The 14,787-nt window shown below is 43.6% G+C and overlaps 1 protein-coding gene and 1 long non-coding RNA gene across 2 annotated transcripts in view; one reads left to right on the top strand and one right to left on the bottom strand.

The window, feature by feature from the left end:
• The window catches only part of shc3 (SHC adaptor protein 3), a 132,476-nt gene that overhangs the window by 93,904 nt on the left and 23,785 nt on the right, over positions 1 to 14,787 (top strand). Inside the window, exon 8 of the mRNA XM_033017729.1 lies at positions 12,630 to 12,810. Within this exon, the coding sequence (XP_032873620.1) occupies positions 12,630 to 12,810 (181 nt within the window). The remainder of the gene's footprint in view (positions 1 to 12,629; positions 12,811 to 14,787) is intronic.
• LOC116970981 lies at positions 10,700 to 14,087 on the bottom strand. Its single transcript, XR_004411374.1, has 3 exons — positions 14,075 to 14,087; positions 13,695 to 13,697; positions 10,700 to 10,763 (listed from the first exon to the last, which is right to left on the bottom strand). It is a non-coding gene; the product is annotated as an uncharacterized LOC116970981 (long non-coding RNA).

The raw sequence follows: 14,787 nt of genomic DNA, 5'->3' as shown, positions 1-14,787 counted from the left end.
CCAGAGCCCGGTGGCGGAGGGGTCATCACGGGGAGGGCTGGTTCCTGAACCCAATGCTTCCGGCTGGCGGCTGGCGGCTGGCAGCTGCATGCTCCAGGGCCTGAGTACGGGGGGGGGGGGGAGTGGTCGGGGGGATGAGGTCACTCGCACCGCGTGGAACAGAGTGCAGGCCGCGCGTTGCAGACCCATTGTGACGTAATCAGCTCGTTTATTTTCAAAGATATTTCAGATTTGTGAAAATTTTCATAAATAACTCAAGGAATAAAGCTCAAAATTTTCAGATAATAAAGCTCGAAATTTCCAAGGGATAAAACTCTACAGGAATATGTAAATTTTTTACAGTTAGAGCGTCGTTTTTTTGAGCAGTATGATCACACGCACACACACACACACACACACACACACACACACACACACACACACACACACACACACACACACACACACACACACACACACACACACACACACACACACACACACTTTTAATAGTATATAGTTATACTAGACCAAGTGGGACCCATTGGGCCCCATTCCCCCAACGCAATAATCCACCACTCACCCGTAAACCCAACGCAACCCGTTTCCACCGCTCACTCGTCCCCCCACCATAACCTGTTCCCCCAACGCAATATTCCACCACTTACCCATAGCCCCCAGGGGAGGCCTGGTCCCCCAACGCATCCCGTCTCCAACGTAAGATTCCATCACTTACCCGTCAGGTCCCTGTCACATGGGAGGCCTGGTCCCCCAATGCAACATTCGACCACTCACCCATAACCTCCGCAGGAGGCCTGGTCCCCCAATGCAACCCACCCCCCAACGTAAGATTCCGCCACTCACCCGTTCCCCCAATACAACCTGTTCCCCCAATGTAATATTCCACCACTCGTCCATAGCCCCCAACTATGCAGGTCGGCTCATTTTTTCACCCTCCCTCATTTTAAACTTTAAAAAAAATGTGATGGCACTAAGATTTAATGTGATGTAGGTGCCACTGACAAGGACATCTTTTGTTATCCAAAACTAATCATTAAACTTTGCTGTGCTGGGTTAGGCTGGCAGATTCTTTTCTGGGACATTTGCTGTGAAGGACTCACTGTTCTGGGATAGCAACACTGTAGCTGGTACGGCGTTGTGATATCATATCTGCCTAACTGCCAGTGCAGATTTGAAGAAATCCTTCTCAAAGTGGGGGTTTTATAAACTTTTAAATGTCACTTTAAAACTTTTAAAACTCCCCAACCATGTTCCTCTCCTTACAACAATGTAAGAAAACTCTCATAGCTTGTTGATTGGCAGCTGAGATCCCGTTGTGATGTCATTTATGACTGGCGGAATGTTCATGGAAGCGTATGTAAATGAGATCCCATTGTGATTGGAGGACTGAGATGCCATTGTGACATCATCACTGGAAGCTGCCAGAAATGTCTTACTCTCACAGTCAGTTATTATTCTCAAAGTTGGTTTGTTTAAACCTTTAAATATCAATAACTAGTGAAATATAACCTCAAATCTGAAGGAAACTTGACAAGGTCAACAGCGGGAAAAAGCTGAGTAAGGTTCTGCAAAACGTTAGCGCTACCCTGTACTGTTTTGGCGTAGATACAATCTCAATTGCATACACACTCATATAGAAACAAGACAAGACTTTTAATAGTATACTAGACTAAGTGGGACCCGTTGGGTCCCAGCATCACACAGGAGGGCTGGTCATCCAACGCAATATTCCACCTCTCCACCAATTCTAATATTGGTGGCCAGTTGGCGGGGGGGGCTTTCTGGAGCGCTAGTATGGGTGTTGTGGGCTGAAGGGACTGGTTTCCAGAGGGCTAGTATGCAAATTGTGCGCCAAATGGATTCTTGGGCTGGCGTCTCAGTCAATCAAGCCTGTTGTGCTGGCAACTCACTCACTCACGGCTGGTGGGCTGGTAGTTGACTCACGGCTAATCCTTGAAATTCTATTTCAAGCAGGGTATAAGGCCACCAAATTCAAGTGCAGTTTCTTACCACTTCTAGCAGGGTGCAAGGCCACCAAATTCAAGTGCAGTTTCATACCATTTGAAGTAGGGTGCAAAGCCACTAAAGACAGCGAGTCGTGACTTCTCCCTCCTCCATCTTGCAGAGACTGAGCCACACCCACATTTCCGGGTTTTATAACCCCTCCCCCCCCCCCCCCCCCCCCCCCCCCCCCCCCCCACCGGAAAAGGTGTGGCTTTCATGGAGTAATTGACAGGAGAGAGATTCTCAACATTTAAAAAAAAACTAATAACACTTTTATTTTTCATTGATGGGAAGAATTCTCTGCACCTGCTCAGCGGAGGGGGACTGAGTAAGATGGCCAAAAATCACAGCTGTAAGTGGTAGTGTTTTATCTAAAATCAATATACATTGCAAACAGGAAGTAAGTGCATTTACAGTAGTGCCTTTTAACTTCAAGCCAAAGCACCCAAGCCACCATTTGCAGTAAGTAGTGCATTTCAACTTCATGCCACCATTTGCAGTAAGTGGTGCCTTTCAACTTCAAGCCAATGCACCCAAGCCACCATTTGTAGTAAGTAATGCCTTTTAACTTCAAGCCATTGCATCCAAGCCATCATTTGCAGTAAGTAGTGCCTTTCAACTTCAAACCACACCCAAGCCACCATTAGCAGTAAGAGGTGCCTTTCAACTTCAAGTCAAAGCTCCCACGCCACCATTTGCAGTAAGTAGTGCCTTTCAACTTCAAGCCAAAGCAACCAAGCCACCATTTGCAGTAATAGCGCCTTTCAACTTCATGCTACCATTAGCAGTAAATAGTGCCTTTCAACTTCAAGCCAATGCACCCAAGCCACCATTTGCAGTAAGTAGTGCCTTTTCTACTTCAAGTCAAAGCTCCCAAGCCACCATTTGCAGTAAGTAGTGCCTTTCAACTTCATGCCAAAGCAACCAAGCCACCATTTGCAGTAAGTAGTGCCTTTGAACTTCATGCCACCATTTGCAGTGCGTTTCAACTTAATGCCAAAGCATCCAAGCTACAATTTGCAGTAAGTAGTGCCTTTCAACTTAAAGCCAAAGAACCCAAGCCACCATTTGCAGTAAGTAGTGCCTTTCAACTTCAAGCCACAATTTGCAGTAAATAGTGCCTTTCAACTTCAAGCGAATGCACCCACGCCCCCAGTTGCAGTAAGTAATGCATTTTAACTTCAAGCCATTGCACCCAAGCCACCATCTGCAGTAAGTAGTGCCTTTCAACTTCAAGCCACACCCAAGCCATCATTTGCAGTAATTAGTGCCTTTCAACTTCAAGTCAAAGCTCCCAAGTCACCATTTGCAGTAAGTAGTGCCTTTCAACTTCAAGCCAAAGCAACCAAGCCACCATTTGCAGTAAGCAGTGCTTTCAACTTCAAGCCAAAGCACCCAAGCCACAATTTGCAGTAAGTAGTGCCTTTCAACTTCAAGCCATTGCACCCAAGCCACCATTTGTAGTAAGTACTGCCTTTCAACTGCAAGCCAAAACACACAAGCCACCATTTGCAGTAAGTAGTGCCTTTCAACTTCATGCCATCATTTGCAGTAAGTAGTGCCTTTCAACTTCAAGCCAAAGCAACCAATCCACCATTTGCAGTAAGTAGTGCCTTTCAACTTCATGCCACCATTTGCAGTAAGTGGCGTCTTTCAACTTCATGCCACCCTTTGCAGTAAGTGATGTATTTCAACTTCAAGCCACACCCAAGCCACCATTTGCAGTAAGTAGTGCCTTTCAACTTCAAGCCAAAGCAACCAAGCCACCATTTGCAGTAAGTAGTGCCTTTCAACTTCAAGCCAAAGCTCCCAAGTCACCATTTGCAGTAAGTAGTGCCTTTCAACTTCATGCCACCATTTGCAGTAAGTAGTGCCTTTCAATTTCAAGACACACCCAAGCCAAGCCAACCAGATGGGGGGGGGGGGGAGAGGAGAGAGGGAGGGGGGAGGAGGAGGGGTGGAAGGGGGGGGGGTGGAGGAGGGAGGGGGGGGGAGCTTTCTGGAGCGCTAGTATGAACCATTTTAGAACTAATAGACTTTTTTTTGCAAGCTTTAGAACCAATAGATATTTTTTGCAAGCTTTAGAACCAATAGTCATTTTTTTGCAAGCTTTAGAACCAATAGACATTTTTTGCAAGCTTTAGAACCAATAGACTTTTTTTGCAAGCTTTAGAACCAATAGACTTTTTTTGCAAGCATTAGAACCAATAGACATTGTTTTGCAAGCTTTAGAACCAATAGACCCTTTTTTTGCAAGCTTTAGATCCAATAGACATTTTTTTGCACGCTTTAGAACCAATAGACATTTTTTGCAAGCTTTAGAACCAATAGAGACATTTTTTGCAAGCTTTAGAACCAATAGAGACACTTTTTGCAATTTTTCGAACCAATAGACATTTTTTTGTAAGCGTTAGAACCAATAGAGACACTTTTTGCAAGCTTTAGAACCAATTGACATTTTTTGAAAGCTTTAGAACCAATAGACATTTTTTTGCAAGCTTTAGAACCAATAGACATTTATTTGCAAGCTTTAGAACCAATAGACACATTCTGCAAGCATTTTAGAACCACTAAGGGCACTTACATTTGAGTAGACATGTGTTCAGTGTTATTCACAGCTCAGAGAAAGTGACCCTCTGTCTTCCTCCATCTTGAAGAGACTGTGTGGCATACCACTTACTGGTTTTATAGTCCCTCCCCCTTGCCGCCAGCGGGGGCAGCAGAGAGAATGGGGAATTTTGTAAAAACATTAATATCTCTGTCATTTTTAAGGGGGGCTCTGAGCGAGGTGGCCAAAAATGACGGCCGTAGCTGGCGGCGTTCTCTCGGAAATCGCAGCACAGATGGCCAAAACCGGTCAAGAACAGACTTTTAGTAATATAGATACTAGACCAAGTGGGACCCATTGGGTCCCTGTCAGACGGGAAGCCTGATCCCCCAATGCAACCTGTTCCCCCAATGCAATATTCCACCACTCATCCATAGCCCCCACAGGAGGCCTGGTCCCCAACATAAGATTCGACCACTCCCCTGCCTCCCCAAGCACTGGACTTTAAATAAAATCCAATTGCACTTCCCCTGCCTCCCCCAGCACTTCCAATTCCACTTTCCATGACCCCTCCCCCTCCTGTGCTACCAGGACCACGACTGAGTGTTCTATGATGGCAACATTGTTGCAAATGTCAGGGGACTGTGAGATCCCATTGTGACATCATAGCTGCAACTACCAGAGCAGAGTCATGGTTATTCTTCTCAAAGTTGGCTTTTTTAAACTTGTAAATATCAATAACGTGAAATATGACATTAAATCTGAAGGAAACTTGACAAGTTCGACGACGGGAAAAAGCTGAGTAAGGTTCTGCAAAAATGTTAGCGCTACCGTGTACCGTTTTGGCGTAAATACAATCTCAATCATGGACACACACACACACACACACACACACACACACACACACACACACACACACACACACACACACACACACACACACACACACACACACATAGATTGAAACAAGATGAGACTTTTAATAGTATATAGATGGAAAGAACAACATTAATTAAGCAATTGAAGAATGATTGGCGCAAGACAAAGCACTGAGGAATTACGCCACTGATGTCCTATATGGGTATGAATAACCACAACTATCTGCCTCACACAGATTTAAGTTTCTTTTCCCCTTGTTGTCCATTGACTTTAGTTTTATCTCGGTGCCGTAGGTCCTTCTTAGTTGATGTTACGTTAATATCAAGGGCAGCCACTCTCAATCCTTCTCTGGAATTCAGCTCACGTTGATGTGTGACAAGGTCCAGAGCTGAGTGATCTTAACAACTTCCAAACTGGGTATCAGTAATCAGGTTATTGGTGAGCGAATGCCACTTGATAGGTCTGTAGTCAACACAGTCCATCAATTTTTGATAATTGGGAATAAACTAGTTGTTAGTAATATGCTACATGGGTTTTCTCTGTTTATGTGAGCAAGATGTAATGGACATTGTTTTTCACATCAAGTAGTACATAGTAGTACCAATGCTGTATCTGCATTGGAAAGTTTGATTAGAAGTGTGCAGGATCCAGGAGTGCAGGATTTCAGAACTACCATGCTACGCCGAGTAATAATAACTCAGGGGTCAGGCAGCATCTATGGACGGTATGAATAGGAGACGTTTCCATTTGGGGCCTTTCTTGAAACCCGGAAGAACTCCAGCATTTTGTGGTCTATGCAGGATTCCAGCATCTGCAGTTCTTTCTGACACCTAGTAATGGACATAGAAGTTCCCACAAGAGTACAGGTATATTCTTCCTTTGTTCAGAGTTTTTTCATGTGTTGTTTCACATGGAGAAGGGCTTCTCATGCATATAGAACCACCTCAGGATGGCGTCTAGTGAGAGAAACAGGACATAACTAGAGATTGTGATGGAGCAATCTGCTACATTGTGTGTAAGGTTTGATTTCTTATAGACAATTATATTGGGCTGTTTCTTGATTAGTCTGTTGGACAGCTCTCCCATTTTAAGCACAAAGCCCTAAGGATTTGTGAGGAGAGCTTGTCTGGATTGGGAACAACTTTACCGAGCCTAAATTTAGTTACTCGTCAATGCTGGGTGGTTCGTCCAGTTACAATCTGAACTAAATGCGACCAGGCGTGGAACTTTAACATTGTAATGGAGAGAACATTACTGATAGAGACAAAGGGAAATATTATGTAATTAACATTTTGTTTAATTAATTGAGGTTACTTGAATGATTTTCATTTTGGAAATCATCACCAAAGAATATTAATGTGACTTGGCACCAAGATGAATGTTACATGTCCTGCTGAATATAATCTGCTTTATTTTTGAAAAGATGCACATGGTATTGAATATCACACAATTATCTGCAAATATTCCCACTGGTGGAAATGTCATTGCTGACGCAGGTAGAGATCACTGAAGCTTACTGAATACTTCTTGGAATTCCCTGTTCAGGCACAGTAATAATTGATCTCCAAACCCCACAATTGACTTCCTTTATGCTGATTTGGAAACATCTACAATGTCTGAAGATACCTGTGCCTCTCAGATTACCAAGGCACCTCAAGATCTATCAGTGAACCATGGAAAAGATCACCCTCAGACTGAGGAATTGCCAAAAGGACGAGGGAAGGACTGCAGCTTTCCTGACTGCAAGGTCATTGCTGGACTAGGTGGATGTTGATGTGGATTTGGTGTTCACAGCATCTGACACAACGATGATGTTAAGAAATTGGAGTAGATCTTTGTGGTGTGGCAAATTATTTTTATGTTGGTATTAGATTTGGAACATCAGAATCTCTTAAGTTATCAGTTACATACTGAGGCATTGATCTAAGTTTCTTTTAGAAGGAGTTTGGAAAGATTAAAACATAGGGCAGTACCAATGCATAGCTCATGAATAAGATTTATCACATTTAAAAGAACATTGCGTGGGCTTGAAAAGTCAGTTCTTTAAAAAAAAAAATTCAATTGCATAAAATCATGATTCATTTTCTCAATCAGTTACCATGACAGTAGAAATTATTAGATTGTGCTCTTTAGTATCAGCTTATGTGAACATAATAATGCACCACCAACCAACCCTTCTGCAATAATCTTTCATCTATTATCTCTCTGTCACTGCCTGGTGATCGGGTTCTTGGGATAATAGCTGAATAATAGGACACATGTAATATAATTGATATGTATAGAATTGTTGTTATGGCTAGACACAGAGTTGCAGATATTAATCTGATAAGACTTTTTTTTAATTGAAAGAACCATTTCTGCATTTCTTCATATAGACTACCAATGGATATATATTTATTTATTTACTTATTTCTTGTTTGATCACGATTTAACAGAAAATAGCATGACATTGATTGTTTCCATATATTATGAGACAACTTTTGAGAGAAAAACAAAATTCGTGTTTAAAGCAGATGACTTTTTAACATCTGGAGGAACAGCACCTAATTTTCCAAACTTGGTAGTTTACAACCCAATGCTATGAATGTTTAATTATCCAACTTTAAGTAGTACCACCCTATTCCCTCGCTCTTTCGAATTCTACCCATTCCTGTCCCCCCATTTCAGTGTGCACACAATTTCCCCACTATCTCGCCCTTCTTCCTCTCCCTCCGGCAACCCTCTTCCACCTATATCCTTCCCCTGGGCTTTTCTCCACATCTGACACTCTTTTATCTCCATTTCATCTCCAGCCTTTCGCATTAACTCCACCCATCTGCCAATCAAACAACACTCATTTGTATAGGAAGGAACTGCAGATGCTGGTTTAAACCAAAGATAGATTAAAAAATGCTGGAGTAACTCAACGGGACAGATAACATCTCTGGATAAAAGGAATGGGTCACCCAATCCTTCTATCCAGAGATGTTGCCTGTCCTGCTGAGTTACTCCAGCATTTTGTGTCAACCCTCAGCTGTATCCACCTATCACTTACCAGGCTTTGTCTGACCTCCACCTCTGTTTAAGTTTTTCCCCCTTGACTACAGTCAGTCTGAAGAAGGGTCCTGACCGGTAATGTTGCTTATCCATTCCTTCCACAGATGCTACCTGACCCACTGAGTTACTCCAGCACTTTGTGTTTTGCTCTGACCTTTTACCAATCTCTTAATTATATTAAATTTATTCAACAAATGTTGGGTACCATTTTCAGGTTGGTACAATGGGAAAGCAATTCAGAGAAACATGAGCTAATATATTTGGAACGGCAAACTCAGATGCGAATGGAGAGACTTGGAAGTAGATATTTATGGATTCCTGAAAACATCAGTCCAGGTAGATTGATGGTTAAGATGGATACTTTTGCAAAATATAAAGTGCTGGAGGAACTCAGTGGGTCAAACAGCAACTGTGGAGAAATGGACAGAGGATATTTCTGATCGAGATCCATCTTCAGACACAGCCAAAACGTTATGTCCATTCCCTTCGTAGTTGCTTCATGACCTACAATTCCTCCAACTTTTGTTCAAGATTCCATCGTCTACAGTTTCTTGTGTCTCCATATGGGTTACTTTATTAGACACAACATTACATGTAAAGTAAAAAAGGCTAAAACGTGAGTCAGGCTACAGCAAAAAATACTATGCTAAATTTTAATCACCAGATAACAGTAATATCATGATAACATTAAGGAAAGAACAAGGAAAATTTATGAGGTAGTTGACAGATCTGAGAAATTTTAGCTAGGAGTTATTAGGTTGACATGGAAGCAATCGGCCAAATTGGCTCTTTGCTATAACTCATTGGATAAACAATTAAATTAAAATTTTGAAGTGTGCACCTGGCAAATGTGGCCTCCTGCTGGGAGCTTGGAGTCAGAAAATTATCGCTGTAATGACATTTATTTCTCCATTGTCTCAACAGATGACACTTGTAATTTTTTTTTAATGAGAAGTAACAAGGCATCAGGTACATTTTTCCTGTCATTTCGCAGTCGTTGGAAATTAATTGAAAATAATGCCAATATAAATTTAATTCCCTTGGTGTTTTTATAATATCAGTGCACAGGTGCTCAGATAAGTTTATTATTATCTACACCAGGGTTCAATGAAATACTCTGTTCATGTTAAGCACATAGAACAAACATTATACATTTGGCAATAATAAATACAACTGTAAATATTACACGTGCAAAACACTCGTTTTGGGTGGAAGATTTTTGTACAAAAAGGGTGCAAGAAACGAGTAGTACAAAATAATTAACTAGACTAGACTAAGTGGGACCCGTTAGGTCCCTGTCACATGGGAGGCCTGGTCCCCCAACGCAACCCATTTCCCAATGCAATATTCCACCACTCACCCGTTCCCCCAATGCAACTCGTCCCCCCAACGCAATATTGCACCACTCACGCATAGTCCCCAACTGCACAGGCACGGCTCATTTCACCTCATCCCCCAGCACTCCCTCCCCCTCCTCTTCACCATCCCTCTTCTGTCCCCTCTCCTGCTCCCCTCCACAATCCCTCCATCACCTCTCCCTCCCTCTCCTTTCCCCTGCCCACAGTCACTCCCTTCCTCCCTCCTTAACTCCTCTTCCCTCCCTACCCCCCCTCCTATCTCTCTATCCCCCACTCCTCACCTCCACCTATCCCCCGACTATCCCTCCTGTCCTCCCCCACTGCCCTCCTCTCCCTACCTCCCCCCTCCTCTCTATTCACCACTCCCTACGCCCCCCCACTCCCTCTATTCCCCCTCCTCCCCCACTTTCCCCCTCTCCCTCCCTACCCCTTCCTCTCCCTCAATCCCCCCACTCTCCCTCCTCACCTCCCCAGGATCTTTCCCCTCTCGTCCCCCAATCTCTCCCCCACCACTCCCTCCCTCTCCTTTCCCCTACCTTCAGTCACTCCATAAAAAGCAGCATTTGCAATTCCTTCCTCCACAGGTCATTCATTGTTAGCTGTCGTTTAGATCTCGTTGACTTGACGATTGAACCGGTGTGTGTGTGTGTGTGTGTGTGTGTGTGTGTGTGTGTGTGTGTGTGTGTGTGTGTGTGTGTGTGTGTGTGTGTGTGTGTGTGTGTGTGTGTGTGTGTGTGTGTGTGTGTATGTGTGTGTCTCAAACTCCACGTGTACCACCCCCCAACCCCCCCGCGGGTGGCCAGAGAGGTCGGCAGCAAAGATCCTCCGCTATAGGATCTTTGGTCGGGAGTCAGACGGGCGCGGTGCCCCCAGGCCCACAGCCAGCGCAGAGAAACACGCTAAACCCAGATCAACTCTGCCTGTTCCGCCAGGTCAGCCTACAGCCTTCCTGGACTTGCGGGAAATATGGCCTGCGCGGAGAAGCAGCCCTTTTATCCCGTCAGGCCAGACAGGGCTGTAGTTAACCCAGTGAGACAGGCAGAGTTGAGCTGCATTTAGCGCTGGATTGAACCTCCGAAGCCTCGCGCGTGTGTGAGTGTGCGCATGTGCGAGTGGCCGCCAAAAACTGTGTCCCCCGTCCACTCCATGTTTTGATAGCGAGTTCCGCTCTTGCCTGGAAAGCAATTACACAGGCTTGGAATTAAAGCATTGATCTGCTCCACAGTTCAACAAACACAGGACAACATCTGAAGAAGGGTTTTGGCCAGAAACGTTGCTTATTTCCTTCGCTCCATAGATGCTGCTGCACCCGCTGAGTTTCTCCGGCAATTTTGTGTACCTTCGATTTTCCAGAATCTGCAGTTCCTTCTTAAACACAGGACAACATCTTGTCTATGGGAATATTCACAGCCTGCCCCAAAGAACTGGAGTCACTCACACAGCTGGAGTCCCCTTCCCGCAATTACCTACAAAGGGAATGTGTGAAAATACTCCTGATCTGCAGTTTGCAAGGCCTTCCCACCAAAAATGCTATGCCATACCACAGAATTTGTAAGGGCATTTGTCTATCAAATATTGCCCTTAAATTAAGCTGCCTGAATGGAAGAGAATAATATGACATAGGCTTTTGAAAACTACTTTTGTATATTAATTGGTAGGGAATCAATCACAGGCTAGTCAAATATGCTGTCATAACTAAGGACGTGGCTATATAATTGCAAATATCACTCTACGTCATTAAGAGGTTAATCATTTGCTTAATAAAAAATAGCCTTGCTCTGCTAAAAGATAAAATGAACAATGCTGATCCATTTGATTGAATCACTCAGCCAGGTGTCACTTGCATTACTAACAACCTTTATTGAGAGATTATTGCTCAGGTTGTCCAATACACTAAATGGTGTGATATTGTACGTAAATAAAAGGCCTGTGTGTCAACCAAACTGGAAATAAGTTTTCATCGATGTGCTTCTGATATGTGGCAATTGTTAATTTAAAGAGGATCAGTTTGAGCCAGGTTTTTCACCAGCTGTTATGAATTTGATCCTGAGGGGCAAAGAAAGGGAGAGGATGGAAAGTCAATTTATAGTGACCCAGAAAAAATATTGTGGAGTAAGAGGAAGATTCTGGTTTATCACAATCACACATAAAGTTAAGTAAAAAACCATACTTACCTCTTTAGTGGCAAACCAGTGAACTCATTCAAGAGTTCTAACCAGTAGTCATTCAATACTGGTTAGATCAGATTATAACTGAAAGACACCAGCAGGCACGGTGTCAATATTGGTACGTCACAATGAAGTACATTCAAGGGGTCCAACTAACTTTAGGTAGATCTCAGGTGTGTCTACATACCATCCAGTCCATTTTAGGGCTAGATATATTTCAGGCATTCTTGAACAACTGGAAGGAACAGGATTGAATGGTTTGCTTTTGCCCCCCCCCCCACCCCCCCCCCCCCCCACCCCCACCCCCACCCCACCCCCCCACCCACCCACCCCTCCCACCCCCCCCCCCACCCCCCCCACCCCACCCCTCCCACCCCCCCACCCCCCCCCCACCCCCCCCCCCCCCCAACCCCCCCTCCACCCCCACCCCCACCCCCCCCAAAGGTCCAGTTTCTGCTTCAAGCTAATCGGTAACAAGTAAAATCATTTTTCAGAGACTCAGGCAAACCCCATTTCCTTAGGACACTTGATATCTGGTCTTGGCTTTCTGATATTTCTGATCTAATTGTGAGGATGTTAAAGGATGTTATTATGCTTGTCTTTGTTCCATGAATCGTATCTTCTAAATTCATGCAGAATGCCAAATTTGGAAGAATCACTATGGTTTGGTGAAGATGACAAGGTAACAGAACATGCCTATTATAACAGTATTCCAGGGAAGGTTCCTCCTGGCAGGTTTATTGATGCCCGACTTAGAGAGGTTCATCAGCCAGGGTTGAATCAGATTCTGCCTGCACATCCTTTTGAAGCTAACCAGGTTAGTACATTTACTTATTTGGCCGTGAGATCATTTTAGCTTTAATATTTATAAAAGTGATATTTAATTGCTGAAACATACTCCAAATAAGATTATTAATGCTTGAATTTAAGATTAAAAACAGCTCTCAATGCAATTTCTTTAAAAATAAATAATAACAAAATCTGATTTTCCTCGAGTATCGCGAGTACTGCATGGGATAGATTTAATCTGTGGTTTATCATGACAAATTACCTTAGCAAGGGCCAACAAGATTTCAAATGTTAGGGTACGATTCAATAGACTTATCACTTCCCTGAATCTGGATCAAATAATTTTGTTCAGGTGCTAATCTTTAAGCAGCATTGTTGCAGAACTAGTAGAGTTTGTTGCCTCATGGTGGTATAGGATTGTCCATTGAGTCAGCACGGATTCATTGGGTCATAAGACCTCCTTTTAAATTGCAAGGACATGTACAAGTAGAACGTGAATGATAGCTGATTAATCCACAGTGGGAATATTGAACATCCACAGAATCTAGGTGTGCTGACAAGAGCAGGAACCAAGTTTCTCTTCTGTGGCTAAGCAAAGTGGAATTTCAACATTTTACTGACATTAGGATCACCTTAGCTTTAGATCATTACTGAGGCAGGAAAGAAAAGTCATAAAGTACCAAACAGAAAAACATTAGCATAGTCAGCATGAGTTGCAATAAATGGTTGATCAACATTATTGAATTTATCAAATAAGCTATGGAAATTGGAAATGAAAATGTTGCTCCTGAGTTCTCTCTTAACTTTCTCCCCTCTCAACTCAATACTGTGCCCTCTGGCAAAGTTTCTCAGTGATAATTTTAGTTTAGTTGAGTTTAGAGATACAGTGTGGAAACAGGCCCTTCGGCCCACCGACTCTGCACTGACCAGCGATCCCCGCAAATTAACAGTACCCTACACACACTAGTGACAATTTTACATTTATACCAAGCCAATTAACCTACAAACCTATACGTTTTTGGAGTGTGGGAGGAAAGCGAAGATCTCGGAGAATTACGGAGAAAACCCACGCAGGTCACGGGGAGAACGTACAAACTCCATACAGACAGCACCGGTAGTCAGGATCGAACCCAGGTCTCTGACGTTGTAAGGCAGCAGCTTTACCGCTATGCCACCCCTAATAGTACCAATGATCTGTCGTAGACCAACCACATCGATGCAACAACTAAAAAGACACATCAATGACTCTAGTTCCAAAGAAGTCTGTGGAAATTTGGCATGTTTCCAATGACTCTTACAAACTTCTCCAGGTGCACCTTAAAAGTATACAGTTGGGTTGCATCATAGTTTGGTTAGAAACATAGAAACATAGAAAATACGTGCAGAAGGATGCCAGCACTGCCATTCATTGTGATCATGGCTGATCGTCCCCAATCAATAACCCATGCCTGCCTTCTCCCCATGTCCCTTGATTCCACTAGCCCCTAGAGCTCTATCTAACTCTCTCTTAAATCCATCCAGTGATTTGGCATCCACTGCCCTCTGTGGCAGGGAATTCCACAAATTCACAACTCTCTGGGTGAAAAAGTTTTTTCTCACCTCAGTCTTAAATGGCCTTCCCTTTATTCTAAGACTGTGGCCCCTGGTTCTGGACTCGCCCAACATTGGGAACATTTTTCCTGCGTCTAGCTTGTCCAGCCCTTTTATAATTGTATATGTTTCTATAGGATCTTCCCCTCATCCTTCTAAACTCCAGTGAATACAAGCCTAGTCTTTTCAATCTTTCCTCATATGACAGTCCCGCCATCCCAGGGATCAATCTCGTGAACCTACGCTGCACTGCCTCAATCACAAGGATGTCCTTCCTCAAATTAGGAGACCAAAACTGTACACAGTACTCCAGATGTGGTCTCACCAGAGCCCTATACAACTGCAGAAGAACCTCTTTACTCCTGTACTGAAATCCTCTTGTCATGAAGGCCAACATTCCATTAGCTTTCGTCAC

Source organism: Amblyraja radiata, chromosome 3, assembly GCF_010909765.2.
Source record: "Amblyraja radiata isolate CabotCenter1 chromosome 3, sAmbRad1.1.pri, whole genome shotgun sequence".
Classification (NCBI taxonomy): domain Eukaryota; kingdom Metazoa; phylum Chordata; class Chondrichthyes; order Rajiformes; family Rajidae; genus Amblyraja; species Amblyraja radiata.
The sequence above is the reverse complement of the archived record's forward strand: the minus strand, read 5'-3'. Positions and strand labels throughout refer to the sequence as shown.